This window comes from Carcharhinus amblyrhynchos, chromosome 6 (genome assembly GCF_965287045.1).
Source record: "Carcharhinus amblyrhynchos chromosome 6, sCarAmb.v2.hapA, whole genome shotgun sequence".
NCBI classification, from domain to species: domain Eukaryota; kingdom Metazoa; phylum Chordata; class Chondrichthyes; order Carcharhiniformes; family Carcharhinidae; genus Carcharhinus; species Carcharhinus amblyrhynchos.
In genome coordinates, this window is record NC_137329.1 from 47,180,592 (window position 1) to 47,202,286 (window position 21,695).

At 40.6% G+C, this 21,695-nt stretch overlaps 1 protein-coding gene across 2 annotated transcripts in view; it reads left to right on the plus strand.

The window, feature by feature from the left end:
* The first annotated feature begins 1,510 nt into the window (after nucleotides 1–1,510).
* Nucleotides 1,511–21,695, plus strand: part of tph1a (tryptophan hydroxylase 1 (tryptophan 5-monooxygenase) a) — a 49,586-nt gene continuing 29,401 nt past the window's right edge. The window contains exons 1-4 of one of the 2 annotated variants that reach the window (XM_080190398.1): nucleotides 1,511–2,106; nucleotides 11,495–11,641; nucleotides 14,345–14,528; nucleotides 14,956–14,985. In XM_080190398.1, the coding sequence (XP_080046524.1) occupies nucleotides 2,017–2,106; nucleotides 11,495–11,641; nucleotides 14,345–14,528; nucleotides 14,956–14,985 (451 nt within the window). In that variant the 5' untranslated portion in view covers nucleotides 1,511–2,016. The remainder of the gene's footprint in view (nucleotides 2,107–11,494; nucleotides 11,642–14,344; nucleotides 14,529–14,955; nucleotides 14,986–21,695) is intronic. The other variant, XM_080190400.1, reaches the window with a different exon arrangement.

Sequence of the window (21,695 nt, forward strand, 5' to 3'; positions counted from 1 at the left end):
AGAAGCTGGAACAAGCAAGGATAGATAAACGAGAGAAGAAATAAAAAGAATCTGCAGAAAAACAGATACAGGCGAAGACAGAAAGGTAGAAGGGATAAACCGTCAGTTACAATAACAGAAACGCACTGGTAGATGGAGCTTAATAAAATAGAGGTATCTAGAAACGGAGTAGAGAGATGTAGACAAACGAAGGCTGAGTTAGTGAGACAGAGGGTTGGAAAAACGTCGAGTTAGGCAGATAAATGATAGAGACATGGAGAGCAAGGTGTGGTGCGGTTAGGACAGAATCTGGCAAGTTAAAAAAAGGCAGAAAGTCGGGCTGAGATAAACAGAATAAAGAGCTAGTTTAAAGAAAAAATAAACCGAACGATCAGGAAGACAAAAAGAAACAGAAACAGAGAACAACAGATTAAAATGAAACAGAAGGAAAATTATACAGGGGGGAGAAGTGGAAATAGAGATGTAAAGTGAGAAAAAGATCTAGATAAAGAGAGAGAAAAAAGACTGAAGGATAAGTGGGGAGAGATGTTGAGACAGAGGTGGGCAGCCGACTACAGTACTTTGGTGAGAAGCAGGAAACCATATCGATTTCACATATGCATTCCATGATTTCGTTTATCGCTGATGAATTGACAGTCACAAATTGTGTTTTTACACAGCGCTCAGGATAATACAGTTTTTAACGAAAGTCTGCCAGTGAATTGATACTTGTAATTATTAACACCAAAACAGTGAGGTGCAATGAACGAATGGTGAATCATTTTATGATATTGTGTTGAAATCACAGTTGCCAGTTGCTGGTTAGTTGCTTTGCGCTGGGATCCAGTACTTTGTGATCTCCACAATCGCTATGGTTGTAGCCGCTTCTCATTCTCTCTCCTGTCATTGAAACACGTTTACTGCCCCCCTCAACCACACACACCTTTGAGCTTTCGCGTCACCAGGTAAAAATAGTTTGTTGTTTACTCCCCAGGTTGTAAATTCAATAGGAAGGGGGCGAGAAGCTGACGCGGCTTGTTGCGCATATCCTTCCTTAACAATAACCCATCCTTAGCCGTAATTCCCTCTGGGCGCCCCCGCTTCTCCAGTCACCCAGCACCCAATGCCGTCACTTTGTAAACACAGGCCGGCCTGGGCTCTGGGAAAGGCTGGTGTGATTCCTTCCATTTCCATGTTTGCTCTTGGCTAACTTTCCTGGGAGATTAAGAAGAAGTGGGAGGGCTCCACGCTCTGGTATAAGTAACAGAGCCGCAGCAGAGGAGGCGACACAACAACTGTACACAGCAGTTCACAGGAGCAGCAAGAATACCAGAAAGAGAGGGAGCAGGGCAGGATACTAGAACAGAGCGGGGCAGGATATCAGGGAGAGAGAGCAGAGCAGGATACCAGAGAGAGAGCAGGACACGACATCAGAGAGAGAGAGCAGGATATCAGAGAGAGAGCAGGACAGGATATCAGAGACAGAGCAGGATATCAGAGAGAGAGCAGGATATCTGAGAGAGAGCAGGATATCAGAAAGAGAGCAGGACAAGATATCAGAGAGAGAGCAGGACAGTATATCAGAGAGAGAGCAGGACAGGATATCAGAGAGAGAGCAGGACAGGATATCAGAGAGAGAGCAGGACAGGATATCAGAGAGAGAGCAGGACAGGATATCAGAGAGAGAGCAGGACAGTATATCAGACAGAGCAGGACAGGATATCAGAGAGAGAGCAGGACAGTATATTAGAGAGAGAGCAGGACAGGATATCAGAGAGAGAGCAGGACAGAATACCAGAGAGAGAGAGAGAGCAGGACAGGATACCAGAACAGAGCAGGATACCAAAGAGCAGGGCAGGATTTCAGAGAGAGAGAGCAGAGCAGGATACCAGAGAGAGAGCAGGACAGAATACCTGAGAGGATACCAGAAAGGGTAGGATACCAGAGAGTGCAGAGCAGGATAGCAGGCAGAGCAGCGTTCGGAGTGGGCAGGGGATACATCCTGACACGAATAGCAAGAGGTGGGAGCTTAGCACCATGTACTCCAACAAATACGAGGGACCCAGGAGAGGACGGTCCTTTGAATCTATGAACTCCGGCTTGGACGAGAAATATCTGAATAATGAGGTTGGTGGAGTTTTTTTTTGTCCTTATTTGAAGGGCTGAAGGCCAGAGAACAAAATCATGGGATTTAGCCAAGGTGAAGTTTGGAGGTGCGCTAGGGAACGGGGTGGGGAGGTGATGGGTGGGAGAATGCTTTTCTGTCTTCCTCACAAAAAAGACAAATTGGAAATGGATTATACCTTTCTCCTATAAACTGGAAATTGTCTCGGTACTCTCCAGTGGTTATATCTGAACGGGATTTTGTGAGAATTCGGCGGGTCGCGATGGCCTTGACATGTTGTGGTGACCCTTAACATGCCAAGTGTTTGAAATAAAGGATTTAAAACCTAGAGATGAGTTGGAGAAGAAGGTGGGAGCTCATCGGTTTAAGCGCAACGGTGATTGAGTCTCTGGTACATGTGGTGAATATGATTCCCCCTTCCCTCACACTTACACATAACTAAACCAGGAATCACTGAACCTCTCCGAGTGTGGTTACAGAGTAAGAATTGGTCAGAAAATCCTATTTCAGATTCTGGCCCCCCGCTGTTCTGCTGGATTGAAGCTGGCGGATCTGTGCGTAACGAAGGGATTTGTGTCAGGCAATCGCACTCTTAACCTGCCCGCTTCCTCTGAAGGTCACAGGATTCTCCCACGTTGTTTTAGTTACCGGCAGCCAGGCTGTGATGTTGCTGTCTGCGCCACATCGTGATAGTTAAAGCCTGTAAAAGGATTACCTGTGCTAGCGCTTGTCTTGGTGAAAGATCTATTGGAGAGCTGGGAATGGATAAAAGGCGCCCGTTTATGATATTTTACGACGAACAATTTCGCTGATGTTCCAGACTTACTTTTAGTCTTCTGCCCCTTGCTGTCGAAGCCTCTCCTCATTGTCATTTGGAGATAGAATTTTTTAATCCAGTGTTTAGAGTCTTATTTATTACGCATTAAGTAAAGCCAGCTATTCATAGCCGATCCCTTCTGAACACTTGTCAAATTAAGTAGGATTGTAGAACAAATCTAGCACAGAAGCACCTTTGGGCACTTGCTGTCCTTTCAATAAAAACCCACGCAGGAAATGCGCACTGAGGAGGGACTGTCTAATCAACCAAAAAATCCCAATGTTAGCAAAAATAATTGTGTAAATGTACACTTACTGTCAAAATAAGACAGAATGCTGGCACCAAGCCATATTTCTGCGCAAATGTCACAGTAACTTGAGGCGGGTCAGCAATGCAGAAGTTGTTGTAGGAGATGCTGCTCTCTCTTATTGCGAATTCAGCAACACATTGCTAGCCTCACCGTTTTGAGGTGAGATTAAACTCCTTCGTTCCTACTTATCATGGGAACACACACTTTCCGGAGAAAGAAATCCTGTCCATTTCAGTCTAAGTCATTTAGCCACTTGACAACCCCTGAAACGGAAAATTGCCGATAACACGCGTGCAGCCTCATTCCCCCCAAGTTTACATTATTGCAGATGTGGATATTTAATATTTCGTCTTTGCCTTTTTGTCTCTTTTTCACTCCCTTTCTCTTAATCCATATTTTCTTTCCTTCTCTTTCTCCCTGTCTCTGATTTGACATTGAATTCACCCGCTCCTTCCCAGTCCTTGTGCTGTTAATTCCACAGTCTTTCAAAATGACTGGTTAAGGAGATGCACAGTTTTTTACCCTGGGACTCCGGTCCCGGATGTCCAGTTTCCCTCACTCCACCATTATCAGATTGTACTTTAGCAGCCTGTGGCTCATAATATCATTGCTAGTGAATGGGCAAGGGCAAGTCTGACCTATGGTTAGCACATTTTGTTGTCCTGCTTCCAGTAAGTTATGGTCAACGTGTCTGCAGTCCTTCGCATTCACACCAGCTAACAATACACACAGTCACTAATAAATATATGTAATATACAAGCATATACAGAGAAGTTCCGAATACAGGCATCATGTGATTAATATCCACCCAGACATAAAGTGCCTGGTACACACAAGTGATGGCTAACATGCATTGGATGAACAGCTTACACCAAGGGGTTACTAACACACACGCACACACACTGACTAACTCCATTCCTCCACCTAGTCAACACACGTAACCAAGATCTAAGACAGGAGCTACAGTAGCATAGTGTGTGGTGGAATGAGTAATCAAGAGGCCAGGACTAATTCCACCATGGGAGCTGGGGAATTTGAATTCATTTATCTGAATAAAAAGCTAGTACCAGTAACGTTAGCCATGAAACCAAAGGATTCCCACAAAACTCACCTTGTTCACTAATACAAACCATTCAGTTGTACTCAAGAAAGTGGCTCACCACCTCCATCTCAAAGGCTATTAGGGATGGACAATAATAAATACCACTCCTGTCAGCAATGGATAAATAAAAAAGTCCATTAATGCATATGTAATGATTAATACAGTGACAGCCACTAATAGACACAAATAAAGTTGAGGAAGAATTTCTTCACTCAAAGGGTGGTGAATCTCTGGAATTCTCTGCCCGTTGAAGTGGTGGCGGCTGCCTCGCTAAATATTTTTAAGACACGGGTTGATGGGTTTTTGATAAGAGAGGGGATTAAGGGTTATGGGGAGAGGGCAGGAATGTGGAAGTGAGCCACGACAGATCAGCCATGAGCTTATTGAATGGCGGGGCAGGCTTGAAGGGCCGGATGGCCTACTCCTGCTCCTATTTCTTATGTTCTTATGTTCTTATAAGCAGATTCCATTTTTGTGCTCCCTAACCCAAACTTTTTCCCTAAAAGACAAAAAAAACCCCAAGCTTTTCAGTGCATTCACTTCACTGTCATGGGCAGGTAACTGCAGACTGTCTCTCACTGAAGTAGAACACTTTCCCTTTAGTCACTCATCATCCTGACTTGGAAATGCATCGCTGTCTCTTCACTGTTACTATGTCAAAATCTTGGAATTCCCTCCCTAACAGCACTGTGGATGTACCTACACTTCAGGGTCTGCAGCAGTTTGAGAAGGCAGCTCACCACCACCTTCTGAAGGGCAACTACGGATGGACAACAAATGCCAGACTAAAAACAACTCCAGCCAAAGGGTCGATTAATATATATGGAACAATTTAATCAATAAAGTGGCTACTGGGAATGCACATTGAGGAATATAGAGTTGTTCCCAATGATTTTACATTCATCCATTTAAAATTAACAGCAGGTAATGGGATAAGCGAAAGGTTTTCTGGTTGTGATGTCTGGATGTTAGTTTTCAGTGTGTGAAAAGTGCACATTTCTGCAATTATTGCTAGTGCTCTCTGTACACACAAGGGCCAAAAAATATACATTTGCAGACCACTATTTTACATACAGATATCCAATATACACATATCACCCACCAATTCATAAGCATGCATGGACACACAGACACACCTACTAAAGACTTAAACAGCTCTAATTAAAGTTACAAATTGCATCCACAGTAACTGAGATGCACAATTGTTGCTCCTCCAGGAAGGACCTTTCTGCAACCTCTGACATGGGTGGTTAAACATACCATCTTCCTCCACTGCCTCACCTCTGTTGTCCAGCTGAGTAGTGCTTCAGTCGCCTGGTTTCTCTCTTGCTTATCAGTTGCAGTTAGATATTCTTCTGCAATGTCTTCTTTCCTGACCCGAACCATTATCTTGGTAGTTCCCCAAGGATCTATACATGACCCTTTCTATTTCTCACCTACATATGAGAAGAAGCCATGTTTTCCCTGGATGACATATCCAAAAACACTATGCTAGATTCCACATGTGCACTGACAACTCAGTCTGGTCAGGTGACTTAATCTTGGCAACAGACTGTTTATAAATCATAATCTCCAAAGGCTGCTTCTGTGGTATGTGCTTCTCTTGACTGGTTTATTTTTTGGTCTAGGTATTCCTGCTTTGTATTCTGCTTGTCCTTGTCCCATGTCTCTTTTTATTAATTTATTATTTAAACATACATCTTTAACTGGGCAATAGATCACATTTTCAGAAGTCTATTGGTAGAGGAGGAAGCTAATTAAAACAATAGAAACATTAAGGTACAGAAGGAGGCCATTCAACCCATCAAGTTCCCTTACCTCACTCTTTCCCAATTTACTTCCAAAATTATTGATAGTGTCTGCTTCCACCACTCACTGTGTAAAACAAAGTTCTGCTCACATGCAGCATCTCTTGTCCAAAACTATACATTTATATCCCCTAGTCCTTGCACTATCAACTAACTGGAACAGCTTTTGTTTGTCTACCTTATTTAAGGCTGTCATAATCTTGTACAGCTCTATCAAATGTATCTTCAACCTTCTACCCTTCAAGAGGAAAAGCCTCAATTTTTCAAACATAGTTGTGTAACTAAATCCCTTATTATTGGAACTATTCTGGTAAATCTTTGCACCCTATCAAGGACCTTCACATCCTTCCTGATGTGTGTTGAACAGAACTTGAGGTAGTACTGTAGCATTAACATTATTAGGGCTTTATAAAGAATGCTCATGTTTGTCCATTCTGTTAACTTATCAATGTCTGGTTGCAGTCATTTGGTACAATCCTTGCTGTTTATTACATTTCAAAGTTTGATATCATTGACAAATTTTGAAATTTTACTCTGTATTCCAATATCCAAATCTTTTATGTAAACTATAAAAGACAGTAGCCCTAGCATCAACCCAGGGAATATCACTAACTACCATCATCCAATTTGAAAAAAACAACCATTTCACATGACTCAACAGAGGGGAGGGGAATGGTTATATTGGGTTGCTCAAGGGTGATGGGAGAAGTTGATGGCTCATGGGGGAGCGTGGAAGGTGGTGGAATAGGTCTGAAATATGATATGCCACATCTTTAAAATGTGCTTGCTGTGGATACTTAGCTCTCTTTACAATGAGAGTAGATTCTGTACTATTCCTTCTGTATTGGATTCGAAGGGCAATAGGACGTTTAAGATTGAGGATATAAGGCATTTAATTACTTTATGTCAATTTATATAAAGCAGATCCATCCAAAGATGTACTAATGCATATGAAATAATTTTTATCTTTTTTTGAATATCCAACAATATCTGAGGACCAAAGATTGACCCTAAACACCCGCATTTCTAAAGAGGAAATATTATCTTCAATCTAGTAAAGCTTTGGGACCGGATGGTTTTGGAAGTGAATTTTATAAGGAATTCAAAAACATGCTAACAGAACCTTTGATTGGTACTTATGACAATTCATTTGAAGTAGGACTGCTACCTCAGTCTTTTAGAGAAGCAAGTATCACTTTAATTTTGAAGACAGGCAGAAGTCCAGAAGATTGTGTCTCTGAAAAACCAGTCTTGCTTTTAAATGTAGATCTGAAATTATTATCTAAATGTTGCATCTTGAAAAAAAAATCTTCCCTTTTGCAATTCATGTAACATCAGGAGATTATTAAATCTCATTTAGGTTTCTCAAAACAGGCAATTGACAGCATGGTGATTTCAATGAATGTAGAGAAAACATTTGATTGGATGGAATGGAACTATTTATTTTACACATTGGATAAATTTGGGCCGTGGGGGTGGAGTGGATTTTAGTGAATGGATGCAAGTACATCATAAAATCCACTTGTGGTAGTTATAGATCATAGAATCCCTATAGTGCAGAACAAGGCCATTCGGCTCATTGAGCCTGCACCGACCACAATCCTAGCCAGGCCCTATCCCCGTAACCCCACCTAATCCCCTGACACTAGGGGGCAATTTAGCATGGCAATCCACCTAACCCGCACATCTTTGGGCTGTGGGAGGAAACCCACACAGGCAGGGGGAGAACATGCAAACTCCACACAGGTAGTAACCTATGGCCAGAATTAAACTCAGGTCCCTGGTGCTGTGAGGCAGCAGTGCTAACTACTGTGCCACTGTGCCATCCTATATTAGATCTATAGATTTAATAATTTTAATCCTCAGCGGAGGACCAGGCAGGGCTGCTTGCTCTCTGTTGTTGTTTGCAATAGCTATTGAGCCCTTAGTGAAGCAATTAGACTTAATCATTCAGTATTTGGTTTGGCAGGTGGTGGAAAGCAGCATTAGATTATGTTGTACACTGCTGACGTATTACTATTTTTATCTAAGCCGGAAGTTTCTATTCCAGATATTATTGACATTATTGACCGGTTTGGCTCCTTCTCAGGTTATAACATAAATTTAGCAAAGTCTGAGACTATGCTATAGGAAGATTTAGAGAGTTGCTCCCTCCCCTGACTTCCTCCCCTTACTCCCTTCTCCTTCAGATTGTTCCCTTCTGGTTATGCTTATTTTTAGTTTTATAACCCCTCATTCTGTCAGTTGTATAAGGCAAACTTTACCCGGTTACTCAAATCTATAAAGTGAAATCTACATTGTTGGACCTCTTTACCTGTATTATGGCTGGGCAGGATAGCGCTTATTAAGATGAATGCATTATCAATGTTGCTGTACCCTACACAGGTGTTCCCAATTTTACTTTTGGTTAAGAAAATTACTTGGGGGTTTAACTCCTTTATATGGAACATGAAAAGACCTCACTTAAAACTGATCAAATTACAACATCCAACTTCAAAAGGGGAGTCCTGGGGTAGCGAAGATAAAACAGTATCATCTAGCCTGTCATCTGACATTTATATGAGAATGGATAAGAAGGGACCCCACTCCCATTTGGCTTAATATTGAGGCTTGTCAGGCTGAACATTCTTTACAAACTGTTTTTTTCTCAGACCATGGTATTGACATTTGGAGGGCTAGAGGACCCACAAGACTGAGGAGACTGCTTAGAGAGGCCTTCTTGTTATCTTTTGAGCAACTTTTTCAACAATGTGATATTTCCAGACATTCTTTTTTAGATATAACTTAGAGACTTTATTTTTAATAAAACAACATTGCATCTTGATGCCAGTGTCTCCACTGTGTCTAGTCCTGGGAAGCACAGTGGTTAGCACTTTTGCCTCACAGGGCTAGGGATCTGTGTTTTTTTATATACCAGCCTTGCGTGACTGTGTGGAGTTTGCGTGTTCTCCTTGTGTCTTTGTGAGTTTCCTCTGGAAGCTCTGGTTCCCTCCCACAGTCCAAAGATGTGCAGGTTAGGAGGATTACTTGCTAACTTGCCCCTTAGTGTCCAAAGATGTGTAAATTAAGTGGATTAGACATGGTAGATGCACAGGGTTATTATGGGGATAGGATGGAGGGAAGGCTTTGGTGGGATGCTCTTTTAGAGAGTCAGTGCAGACTTGTTGGGTACTGCACTGTTGGAAATCTAAGATTCTAGACTCTTGTATCAAAATTAAAGAAAACCTATTGGCCCAATATACTTAAAGAGTTGGAAAAGATATTTTATATGATCTTGGAGATGGATCCTGTGCTTTTGATTCTAGGACTTCCAGATAAATGAGTAATTGTTGTCAGTGAGAAAGGGTTGTATTGCATTGTAACATTTGCAGCATGGAAAAATATCTTTATGTTTTTGGATTAATGACAAGTCATTTTCTGTACAGAATTGGCAGAAAATTATTATGGAGCATATCTCAATGGAATTTCTAATTTATATACTTCGCTCTAAGTCGGTCTCATTCCAGAAAGTATCTTAAATATCTAGGTTCCATCGTGTCAGATGTACTTCTACAAGGCTTTCTGTAAAACACGCAATCCTGCCCCTAATAGAAAGTACGTGAGGATGTGCCCCTTCTCCTTTTTGTATTTTGTTCATTTTCTCTTCATCCTTTTATTTGTTTTTTTTATGTGGAAGCTCTGGGTCGGATGAACCAATTCTGTTATTTTCTATACGGTAAATGATTGTGCTGTATTGTATCAGCTTTATGGCTGTGTTGTTTTGTTTTAAAAAGAGCAAAAACGCATGTAAAAGTATTTACAAGCAAAGGTCGTAATGAGGTGGTTCTAGAAAATGTGACCTTCAAAGTGGGAGTGGTCATTTTTGGTGGCAGGAGTTGAGGTTGAGTGCAATTGACTGACTAAATTGTGAAGCAACTGGATAAGAACAATGCTCAACTGTGAAGCCCACACAGCAATAGATTTTGCTCTCTGACTCATGGGTCTTACAACATTGAGATCCCAACAAGGCCAGGAGTTGCAGTAAACACTGTGCCAAAGAGCAACTCAAGTTGATCTTGGTGGGGGAGGGGGAATAGGGGGTGGGAGGGATGGAAAGAAAGAGGCAAGGGTTAGCTCCCTAGGGCTAGGAGTGAGGTGGGAGGGAACAACTACAATGTCAGTTTTTATCCTTGCTGTTTAGCTACAAATCTATTGATCTATTTGGAGCATATTCAGTGACCGTGTCTCCATTGCCCTACAGGGTGGAGACATCCAAACACTCAGCATTCTCTGAATGTTGAAATTCCTACACAACTCAGTCGTTGATGGCCTCTTACTCCGAGATTATGCTGTCTTGTTCTGGACACTGCAGCCATGGGAAACATCCACCCTGTCTTTCTGCTTTACATAGACAGATAACCTCTCAGTCCTTTGCACTTTAGAATACAGACCCATTCTTCCCCATTCTCACCTCATCGGACAATCCCTGGAATCAGTGTGGGAATCTTGGTTCACTATGAGTCTTTGTAATGTATTTTACCCTTATAAAGCACAGCAGATCATTCACTTGTTTTCAGCACTGCTGCACCCAGGCTTGTTTGTGGGTCCCACTGGCACTGATTTGCATTGCTACCTATGTCCAAGCTGCCTTGTCAGACAAGAAAGCCATCTGCTCCCATCCCTGGAGAACAGGAGCCTCCTAGTTTTCCAAGACGATCTGGAGGAGAACCTGGAGTGAACTATGGGATACTCTTCTGCTCTACAGCATTCTTGAATGTGTAATAGGTTTCATCCTCTGGAGTGACAACTAGACTGATACTCCTGGCTTGCAGTGAGTGAGTCCCTGTCCACTTCTCCTTGAAATATGGTGCCTAGACCTACAAGCCCCTGAGGTAAAGGTTGGGGTAATGAGCTACTGTTTATCCCGCCACAGGCTTCACCGACTTCCTCGTGTATGCATAGCTAATGAGCTGACTAGCATGATACCACACGTGGTCAGCTGTTCCACCCTCAAGCATAAATCACTCTCACTCCCACCCGCAACTCATAATTTATATCCCAGAATGATCTGTACAAATTGGAAACAAGAGTACTGGTCCAAACTGTTTTCCCTATTGGACACCATTCTATCCAATGTATGGCCTTGGGATTTTGGTGAGTGAATGAATTTTAAGGGTTACTCTTTTTCTCACACCTAGTCTAGATTTTACAGTTAAAGTTAAGTTGATTTAAGTTGTAGAAATAGGCATCTGCAGTTAGTTAATTACCTAGCTGGTTTGAACTGGATTCTTTAGCCAGCAGTGCTGACTTGTCTCTGGTATTCCTGCTAGTCTCAATGCAGCTGGTCTTTATTGATTTTTTTTATATCTGGCAGATTAACAAGTCAAGTTTCAACAAAATTGAAGAGAATAAGGAGGATAAAGAGAATTGCAATGAATCTGCAGAGCGGGGTCGAGTGGCTGTTGTCTTCTCACTGAAAAATGAAATAGGAGGGTTGGCGAAAGCACTGAAAGTCTTCCAGGTAGCATCATTTTACACATTTGGAGCAAACTAGGAGGCAATATCATACACTTCTGCCTTTCTCACTCAAGTCACTCATTCATGCCTGAGCCTGGTACACAAACATGCTACATTAGCAATTAACTATACTCAACAACTAAAATGATTGCAAACATCCAGCTTGTGTCACAGCAACTCCCGCTTCCAGCTCTTGCTCAGAATACAGCCTATATGATCAATGCCACTACTTTGAGTCTGGAGCTCCCGCATATGATACTAGGAGTACCAGATAGGCACCTTGGAGACAGGTTACCTTGCCATCTATAGATTATTATTCATCCTGAGCAGCAACACTATGTCTCTTCAATGACTTTTTGTCCACTCCTGTATTCCTGCAATCCTGAATTTGTATAAGGTATATTTTCCCTATTTTGGGAATACAAATCATTGTCCCTTGAATGGTAGAAAACAATGGCACCAAGTCAAATGGTCAGATGCATGCTATTTCTCCTGAAAATTTCAATTTAAGCGATTTGTTAGCATCAATGAATGGAAAAACTACCACCAGGATCCAATTATAATAATGGTGCTTTTACATTTTTTGGTCACCCAACTGGTACCGAACAAATGGAAGTGGGAATATACATACTGTAGTGGAGACTGCAAAACATATGTATCTCAATGATAGTGCTAATCTAATTTTACAAAGCTGATTAAACAGTGTGGCCAGAATCTAGAGGGCTCAATCCTGCAACATTGCGACTGTATCTCACCTACTGACCTATCTCCCACCCTGACCTAAATTCTACAGATAAATATGGCCCAACCTGACTCCAGCAAATAACGAGTTGTAATTGTAGAAATGACTGGTTTTTGTGTGAATGATTATATTTTAAATGTTAAAAAATACTCACAAAATAAATAAATAGCTCACTAAATAAATGAAGTTGAGAGTTGTCAGCTGTAAGGTCTGTCTGGATGAGTAAAGTAGGGACTGCCAGCTCAAATAAGCTTAATTAGTAGATGTGTTCAAATCCCCAGCACTCTCCCTAAATCTCCTCAGTGTTAGCCATTAACTCAATCTTCCTTATTCACCCTGAACAAAAGTGCAAGGGTTCATCTTGTCTGTCCTTTAGAAAGATTTAAGAGCACTTAATCAGTAGTTAACAAAGAGGAAAGGTAACATACTAAATCTGAAATTAAAAGAAACAGAAACTATTAGAAACACACAGCAGGCCAGGCAGCATCTGTGGAGAAAGCAACATTGTTCTGATGAAAGACCATCAATCTCTAACGATAATCAGTTTCTTTCCCCAGATGCTATCTGGACTGGCTGAGCACTTCCAGCTTCTGTTTCTCATTCAATTAACAAATATTGCTTTTTACAGCTATATATCCTAACAACATTTAAGAGTAGTGCAAAATATTGCAAAACATTGAAATGGAAGAAAAAGCTCCATCCAACTTATTTCACCCAGGAGCAATGCTGGGGCACTGCAAACTGTGCAGTTTCCCAGTTAGGGTTCCTAGTGGATCCAGTTCCAGTAACTGTCTGCCACTGGCATAGAGGTTGTCCAGGCAGGCTGTGCTTTCAGCCTAATGAACCCTGTTTCTGCTTGACTGGTCTGTGCAAATCTTCTCCATTAGGGACCACATTTAGGCACTTGCCCCAGTTTCAGGGCCCTTATAGGGGCCAGTCCTCAAACTAAACCATTGCACAGGGCTATGCAAAGCAAACCCTGTTCTTGTGTTCATTTGCATGAGCATAGTGGCTTTCTTCTATTAAACTTTAGCTGAAGAAAAATACTTGCCTGATCCATTCAAGAACTATTTCACAAAATGCAACATTATATTTGCAGTTGATTGGTTGTCAAGAGCTTGAGTATTAATGAATAGAAAGATGTGCTGCCACAACTTTTTGTCTTGCATTCATCAGGGCAAATGCAACAATGCCAAATTTCAAACAATCACAATTTATACTACTGAAGAAAGGGTGCCAATTGGTTGGAATACTGACTCTGAATTGCTGAGGTGCTGCCACAGAGAAAGTAAGGGGGAATTTTAGGCACTCCAAGTTCCTGGATAATTCATAGAAGGCACAAGACTTGAACATATTCTTTGGGTATTTCCTTCCAATAAGCGTAAATGAGCCTTATCATAGAATCCTATAGTGCAGAAGGAGGCCAGTCTGCCCTTCGAGTCTGCACTGACGACAATCCCACCCAGGCCCTAATCCCATGTGTTTACCCTACTAATTCACCTGACGCTAAGGGACAATTTAACATGACCAATCCCTACCTAGCCCGCACATCTTCGGACTGTGGGAGGAAACCAGAGCATGTGGAGGAAACCCACGCAGACACGGGAGAAAGTGCAAATTCTATACAGACAGCGACCCAAGCCGAGAATTGAACCTGGGTCCCTGGCGCTGTGAGGAAGCAGTGCTGACCACTGTGCCGCCGTGCCACCTTGTTATGACTTTGACTGGTGATTTTAAATTTGTTGTTAGTGTAACTATTAGCATACTCAGAGTTGTTGAACAGGATCACATCTAACTGTAGATGTTTGTTTGGCTTTGTTGTTAGTACGGTCCGCATTCTGCCTATTATGAACAGCCAAACAACATTATAGTTGAGTGAAAAGAAAACATTCCAAATGAAGATAGTCACACTGTGCATTTTCAGTATTTTGTCAATTTCATGTATTGTCTCTATTCACTCTCCAGGAGAAACATGTGAACCTGGTTCACATTGAGTCTCGAAAGTCCAAGCGAAGGAACTCTGAGTTTGAGATCTTCTTGGACTGTGACAGTAACAGAGAGCAGCTTAGTGAAGTCATCCAGATTTTGAAAAGCCACATTAATGTGGTTGCCCCGAACCCACCTGACAACTCCTATGCACAAGGAGATGGTAAGAAATATGTCAATGCATCACAGTGAGTGTGTGATGCTGAAACTGTCTGTATGTATTTCAAAGGGCCAATTATATTAATATGTATCAATAACAATGAGCATATCTGCATGCATGTTAGTGTGCATGCATGTCACTATTAGTGTGTCAGTTTATGACAATTTGAATGTCAATAAGTGTGTAGCCTAATCAGTTTGTCACTGCAACTGAATCACTATTATTGAGCAAACTGCATCTAAAATGGCATATGAATCTATGCATGTACCATCATGTGATAATGCATCTTGTGTATCTTTTAGTAATTACTTCTTTGTGAGCTATGATCCAAATAAGACAATGCCACATCTGTAGAATAGAATTTCATGAATATGGTCTTGTAGGTTGAGCATATCTGTAAGTTAAAATAATTATTTTGTTTATCACACAGATGTACAAATTTATTCCATTGTTGTTGATGGTATGTATACATGTGCATTAATTTTCTGTTGTAAGGTGCTGTCTATTTATTCAAATAAATGTTGCAAAGTTAATGAAAAATGACAAGTACAAAAAGTGATTGCATGAGACAGGACCGCACTCTGCAGCCTAACATATTATCAGAGAACATGCAATCTTAAAAAAAATCATTAAAATGTAGTCAGTGACAATGATAACTAAAACAATAGGGAGACTGCATTGCAAAGCATATCACCTTTGATGTGATTCAAGCACCTTATTTTCTGAATTAATTCTACTCATTAATGGTGTCCTTTTTGTCATTATAACGCATAAAAAAAATTTCGATAGAAATTATGAAGTGTACAGTGTCATATAGAAATTGCAAAGGTTATTGGCAAATACTAAAATAGAATTTATGTAGTGTAGGTAAATACATGAAAATATTGATACTCTGGGAAACGTGCAAATAAAAATTGAAAGTATTATGGGGAACATGTGAACACAATGTATCACATTTACATGCAAATATATACTAAAAAGACACAAGTAATATTTTAATAATCATTTTATGTATGTTGAGGAAATGTATGAATAGAAAATATAAATGTAACAAGATAAGCATGCCAACAGACGTTATAACAATTGGGGGAATTGTTACCAAAAATTATGAACATTACAGGAAGATGAACAGATACAAGTTATGTTTGAGAGAAATGTGTAAATAGGAATTATACGTAATGCAAATAAGATATATTACAAGAAACTGCATTTAAAATACCATTTAAGAAATATTTCATCAACCAAATAATGAGAAGATAGAAGCAAAAATATTAAAGAGGAACATGTAAATCAAAATGATGAATACAATGTGATATAAATATTCTAGTAAGGCATTTTAATGCAATTCTAAATACATACATTTATACTTGTATGCTGAAGTGAAAATAATACATTATTCATTCATTTTTAAAGTTGTGAATATTATAAGTAAACTTGTAAATTGAAATGATTAACAATATAAAATCTATATATTACACTATTAATAAAAAATTCTAATTACTGTAAATGTACAATTTGAAATTCTAATTGCAGCAAGATGTATATGTCACAGGAAGTTTCTCAATTGTAAACATTACAGCATTATTATTCCAAAACCAGACATTATTTTAAATTGTGGAAGAAAGAGACAGACAGATAGAAAGATAGGCAGGTAGCTAGATAGACAGCTAACCAGACAGATCGACAGAATGTTACCGATTACAGTATTAATACAATATATATTAATAGCTGTTTGGTTGTACAGAACTTGAATATTGCTGAAAAGAGACATTTTATGGAAGCTTTTTGTCTTGCACTCAGCCGGATATTTTGCAAGAGTACAAATCTATGGAGGATAACAAATTTATATGTGTGAGAAGCAGGTACTGATTGGTTGGCTGATTGGTAGACACACTGCCATGGGGCACTCTCTTCTTGTACAGTATAAACTTGTTATCTCCTTTGGATTTATATTCATGTGAAAAGTTCTGATGAATGCAAGGCAAAAAGCTTCGACAAAAAAGTATTCCTTTTCAGCAACATATATGATACAGCAAATGTCTAAAGTAAAGGAGAGGGTGCAGGTAAGGGAGGAGACCAAGGATGTCCCAGTAATAAAAGGAGTAGGGGGCATGAGTATGGTTGGTGGCGTTCTGGCAAATAGGGTACAGGTGAAGGCTGGGATGAAGGCACTTTATCTGAATGCACGAAGCATTCGGAATAAAGTGGATGAGCTGGTGGCGCAGATCAGCACAAATGGATATGATCTGGTGGCCATTACAGAGAGGTGGCTGCAAGGTGACAGGGACTGGGAGCTGAATGTCCAGGGGTATCAAGTGTTTAGGAAGGATAGGCAGGAGGAAAAAGAGGGGTGGGGGGGGGGGCGGAGCTCTGCTGATTAAGGATAGCATCAGGGTGGTAGTAAGGGATGATATAGGAACCAAAGAGCAGAACGTGGAATCGTTGTGGGTGGAGATTAGGAACAGCAAAGGGAAGAAGACGCTGGTGGGTGTCATTTATAGGCCCCCGAATAATGATCTGGAGGTGGGGCGGGCTGTTAACGCGCAAATAAATGCGGCATGCATTTATGGGGGATTTCAATCTACATATTGATTGGTTGACCCATGTTGGATGCGGTGGGTTTGAGGAGGAGTTCTTGGAATGCTACCGGGATAGTTTCCTCGAACAGTGTGTGTTGGAGCCGACGAGGGAGCAAGCTATCTTGGATCTGGTGTTATGTAATGAGGCGGGTAGAATTAGGGACCTTGTGGTGAAGGATCCTCTTGGGAAGAATGATCATTGTATGGTGGAGTTTCTGATGCAGATGGAGGAGGAGAAAGTGGGTTCCCGGACATGTGTCCTTTGTTTGAACAGAGGGGAGTATGGTAGGATGAGAGAGGAATTGGCGAATGTTGACTGGGGGAGTGTGTTGGATGGTAGGTCTGCTGAGGAGCAGTGGAGGATCTTTAAGGACATCCTTCTTGGTGCTCAGCAGAAATTTATTCCGATGGTTAAAAAGGATCGTAGGAGGAGAGGTAATCAGCCGTGGATAACGAAGGAGGTGAAGGAAAGTGTTAAATTAAAAGCGGATGCATTTAGAGTAGCTAAGAGTAGTGGGCGAGAAGAGGATTGGGAGAGGTTTAAATGTCAACAAAGAATGACAAAGAAGTTGATAAAGAAGGGTAGAATAAACTATGAAGCTGGGCTAGCGCTTAATATAAAAAAGGATAGCAAGAGTTTTTGTAAATGCATAAAAAGGAAGAGGCTGGCTAGGGTGAATGTTGGAGCCTTAGAGGTTGAGAGGGGGGACTTAGTGGTAGGGGATGGGGAAATGGCTGAGGCCTTGAATAACTTTTTTGTTTCAGTCTTCACGGAGGAGGACGTGAATAATTTGCCGGGTGTTAGCGATGGAAAGATGGTAGGAGTGGAAGGCCTAAATGACATTATTGTTACTAGAGAGGCGGTGCTCGACAGACTGGAGGGACTGATTGTGGACAAGTCCCCAGGACCGGATGGAATGCATCCAAGGGTTCTGAAGGAAATGGTGGAGGTGATAGTGGATGCCTTGGTGATTATTTTCCAAATGTCACTGGATTCCGGGGAAGTGCCGGAAGATTGGAAAACGGCTAATGTTACGCCGTTGTTTAAGAAGGGTGGCAGGCAAAAGGTGGGGAATTATAGGCTGGTTAGTTTAACGTCTGTTGTAGGAAAAATGTTAGAATCCGTGATCAAGGAGAAAATAGCGAGGCATCTTGAGGGGAATTGCTTGATAGAGCAGACGCAGCACGGTTTCATTAAGGGGAAGTCGTGTCTGATGAATTTATTGGAGTTCTATGAGGATGTGTCTAGGGCGGTGGATAGAGGAGAGCCGGTGGATGTGGCTTTCTTGATTTTCAGAAGGCGTTTGACAAGGTGCCTCACAAGAGGTTATTGCAGAAGGTCAGGGGGCATGGAGTTGGGGGTAGGGTGTTAGCGTGGATAGAGGATTGGCTGTCAAATAGGAGGCAGAGAGTGGGGGTCAATGGGTGCTATTCGGATTGGCGGTTGGTGACTAGTGGAGTGCCCCGGGGTCGGTGCTGGGGCCTCAGCTATTCACCATTTATATAGATGATCTGGAGGAGGGAACCGAGTGTATGGTGTCGAAATTTGCTGATGACACCAAGATTGGTGGAACGGCAAATTGTGCAGAGGGTGTGGAGTGTCTGCAGAAGGATCTAGATAGGCTGGGCGAATAGGCCAGCAACTGGCAAATGGAATTTAATGTTGGCAAATGTGAGGTTATCCACTTTGGTAGGAATAATGGTAGGAAGGACTATTACTTACGTGGCGAAAAACTGCAGCATGCGACGGTGCAGAGGGACCTCGGGGTCCTTGTGCATGAGTCGCAAAAACCCAGCCTGCAGGTGCAGCAGGTGGTCAGGAAGGCAAATGGGATGCTGGCCTTCATAGCGAGGGGGATTGAATATAAAAGTAGGGAGGTCTTGCTGCAGCTGTACAGGGCACTGGTGAGGCCGCAGCTGGAGTACTGTGTGCAGTTTTGGTCGCCGCACTTACGCAAGGATATTTTGGCCTTGGAGGGAGTGCAGAGGAGGTTTACTAGGCTGATTCTGGAGTTGAGGGGGTTGAACTATGAGAAGAGGCTGAATAAACTAGGCTTGTACTTGTTAGAGTTTAGAAGAATGAGGGGAGATCTCATTGAGACGTATAAGATGTTGAATGGGATGGATAGGATAGAGGTGGAGAGGCTCTTCCCGCTCAGAAAGGACAGTAGGGCTAGAGGGCACAGCCTCAGGATAAAGGGGGGGGGTGCGGTTTAGAACGGAGTTGAGGAGGATCTTCTTCACTCAAAGGGTGGTGAATCTCTGGAATTCTCTGCCCGTTGAAGTGGTGGAGGCTGCCTCGCTCAATATTTTTAAGACACGGGTTGATAGGTTTTTGATAGGCAAGGGGATTAAGGGTTATGGGGAGAGGGCGGGAATGTGGAACTGAGCTACAACAGATCAGCCATGATCTTATTGAATGGCGGGGCAGGCTCTTATTTCTTATGTTCTTATGTCAACATTGTAAATGTTGTTAATTGAAATATTTTTTACAGAAGAATATACAAATATAAATCACTTCACTGAATTGATGGATAACTATACTTAGAATATATTTATATTAGGGAAAATTGTGTAAATGATCAATATTGGTGAATGCATGGTTAGTGCATAAATATAATGTAATATATTGAAATATTAAATAGAAAAGATAAATGACAATTTTAGATATCGATTAAATATTAAAAGATTACATTTTATTGGAAGCCATATAAGAAATGATAAATATTAGAGTAAAATATCTCAATAGAAATGATACATTGCAAGTAAACACATAAATTGAAAACACAAATTAGACTAAATATGCCAAAGTAAATTCAAAATTTTACAGGATGACAAATAGAAATGATGATAATCACAGGTCATGGTTTGAGTTGGAATGATGCATATCATAGTTTGAAACTTAGATATAAGTATCACGTGATATAATAAAATTATAAATGAAAAGAAATGTATGCATTTTCAATTGTGAATACTGCAGTACACAATCAAGAGAAGTTATAGGAATTATATATATAAGTTGTATCAAGTACCTATATTCATGCAATACCTTTTAATATCGTAAAATATTCAAAAGTGCATCAATGTTCAGTATCAGGACAAAACAATAAGCAGAGTCAAAGACAAAGAGGTTTTGGGGAATAAAAGAAACATAGAAACTAGAAGCAGGAGTAGGCCATTCGGCCCAGCCCGTTCTTCCATTCACTATGATCATGGCTAGTCATCAAATTCAATATCCTGATCCTCCCTTTTCCTCCATATCCCTTGATCCCTTTAGCCCCAAGAGCTATATCTAATTTCTTCTTGAAATCAGACAACGTTTTGGCCATGAAACACTTCCTGTGGTAGTGAATTCTACATATTCAATACTTTTTGGGTGAGGAAATTTCTCCTCACCTCAGTCCTGGGTTGTGAAGGAGAAGATTTTATGAAGGTAATTATGATGCATGGACAGGGGGAGATGGTTAAATGCTCTGAGATTAAGGAGAAGTGAGTAAGGAGGGTCAAGAGATTTGGAAGCAAACTGGGACGTAGGGCTAATAGAGGCTGCTGAGGAAGCTGTTAATGTGAAGGGATTTAAAAATGAACACAACCAATATAATGTTGCAGAATTCAAACAAGACTAATGGTTGTGCTGGGACAGGTAAAAGTAAAATAACATGAAACATTTAAAATTGATAATAATTAACTATAAGACCAGTTCTGAAAATTTCTGTATTTTACTCAATGTTATCTCTCTATACACAATATTAACTGCCTGTGGTATCTGTGCATGTCTACATTTAAGAATGGAAAATTACTTCCTGTTCTTGTGCCAGTCTCTACTGAAGTATAAATTTTGCCTGTTTTAATCTTAGTGCCTGTCAGTATAAATATGGACTGTCATCCCTTTGAAATGTTTGTAAGCCTATCTCTAAATTACAAAGGAATATTAGTTATTTGTAATCTCTATCTTTGTTTTTATAATTGTAAGGCATTTTACTCTTACTTTACATGCCTTTCTTCATATATGGAATAATACTGATCTCTAATGTCAGTTCACATCTCTATGCAAATATAGAATATTACTCAACTCTATCTGTACTTGCGTCCATCAATATGGGATATTATCTATCTGTAATGTGTGCCTTATACTTTTTACCTGCTAAATATTACTAACCTATAAAACATGCCTTTCCCTTTATACATGTGAAATAAAACTCTATAATGTGTCTCCCCTTTATATAGTTGGAATAGTACTCATCTATAATAAGTGCCTTGCATTTTAGAAATGTAGATAACCCTCTAAATATTTTTCTCTATACAGAATATTGTTCATCTGTAATATATATGTCTTTATCTATACAAATATAAAATATAATCTATTGTAATATGCCTCTGTCCCAATACAAATATGGAATGTTACCCCTCAATAATAATATGGAACGTGACCACATTTTGTAGGCAAGCATGAATATAGCGGCTCCTCACTGAGTGCAGCTTGACAGAGTGTGAGTTTGGGACTTTGGTGAATGAAATTATTTTAAGGAATAATCTCTTCGATAAATCTAGTCTAGTTTGCATTTAGCATTTAACTACATTTTACTGTTAA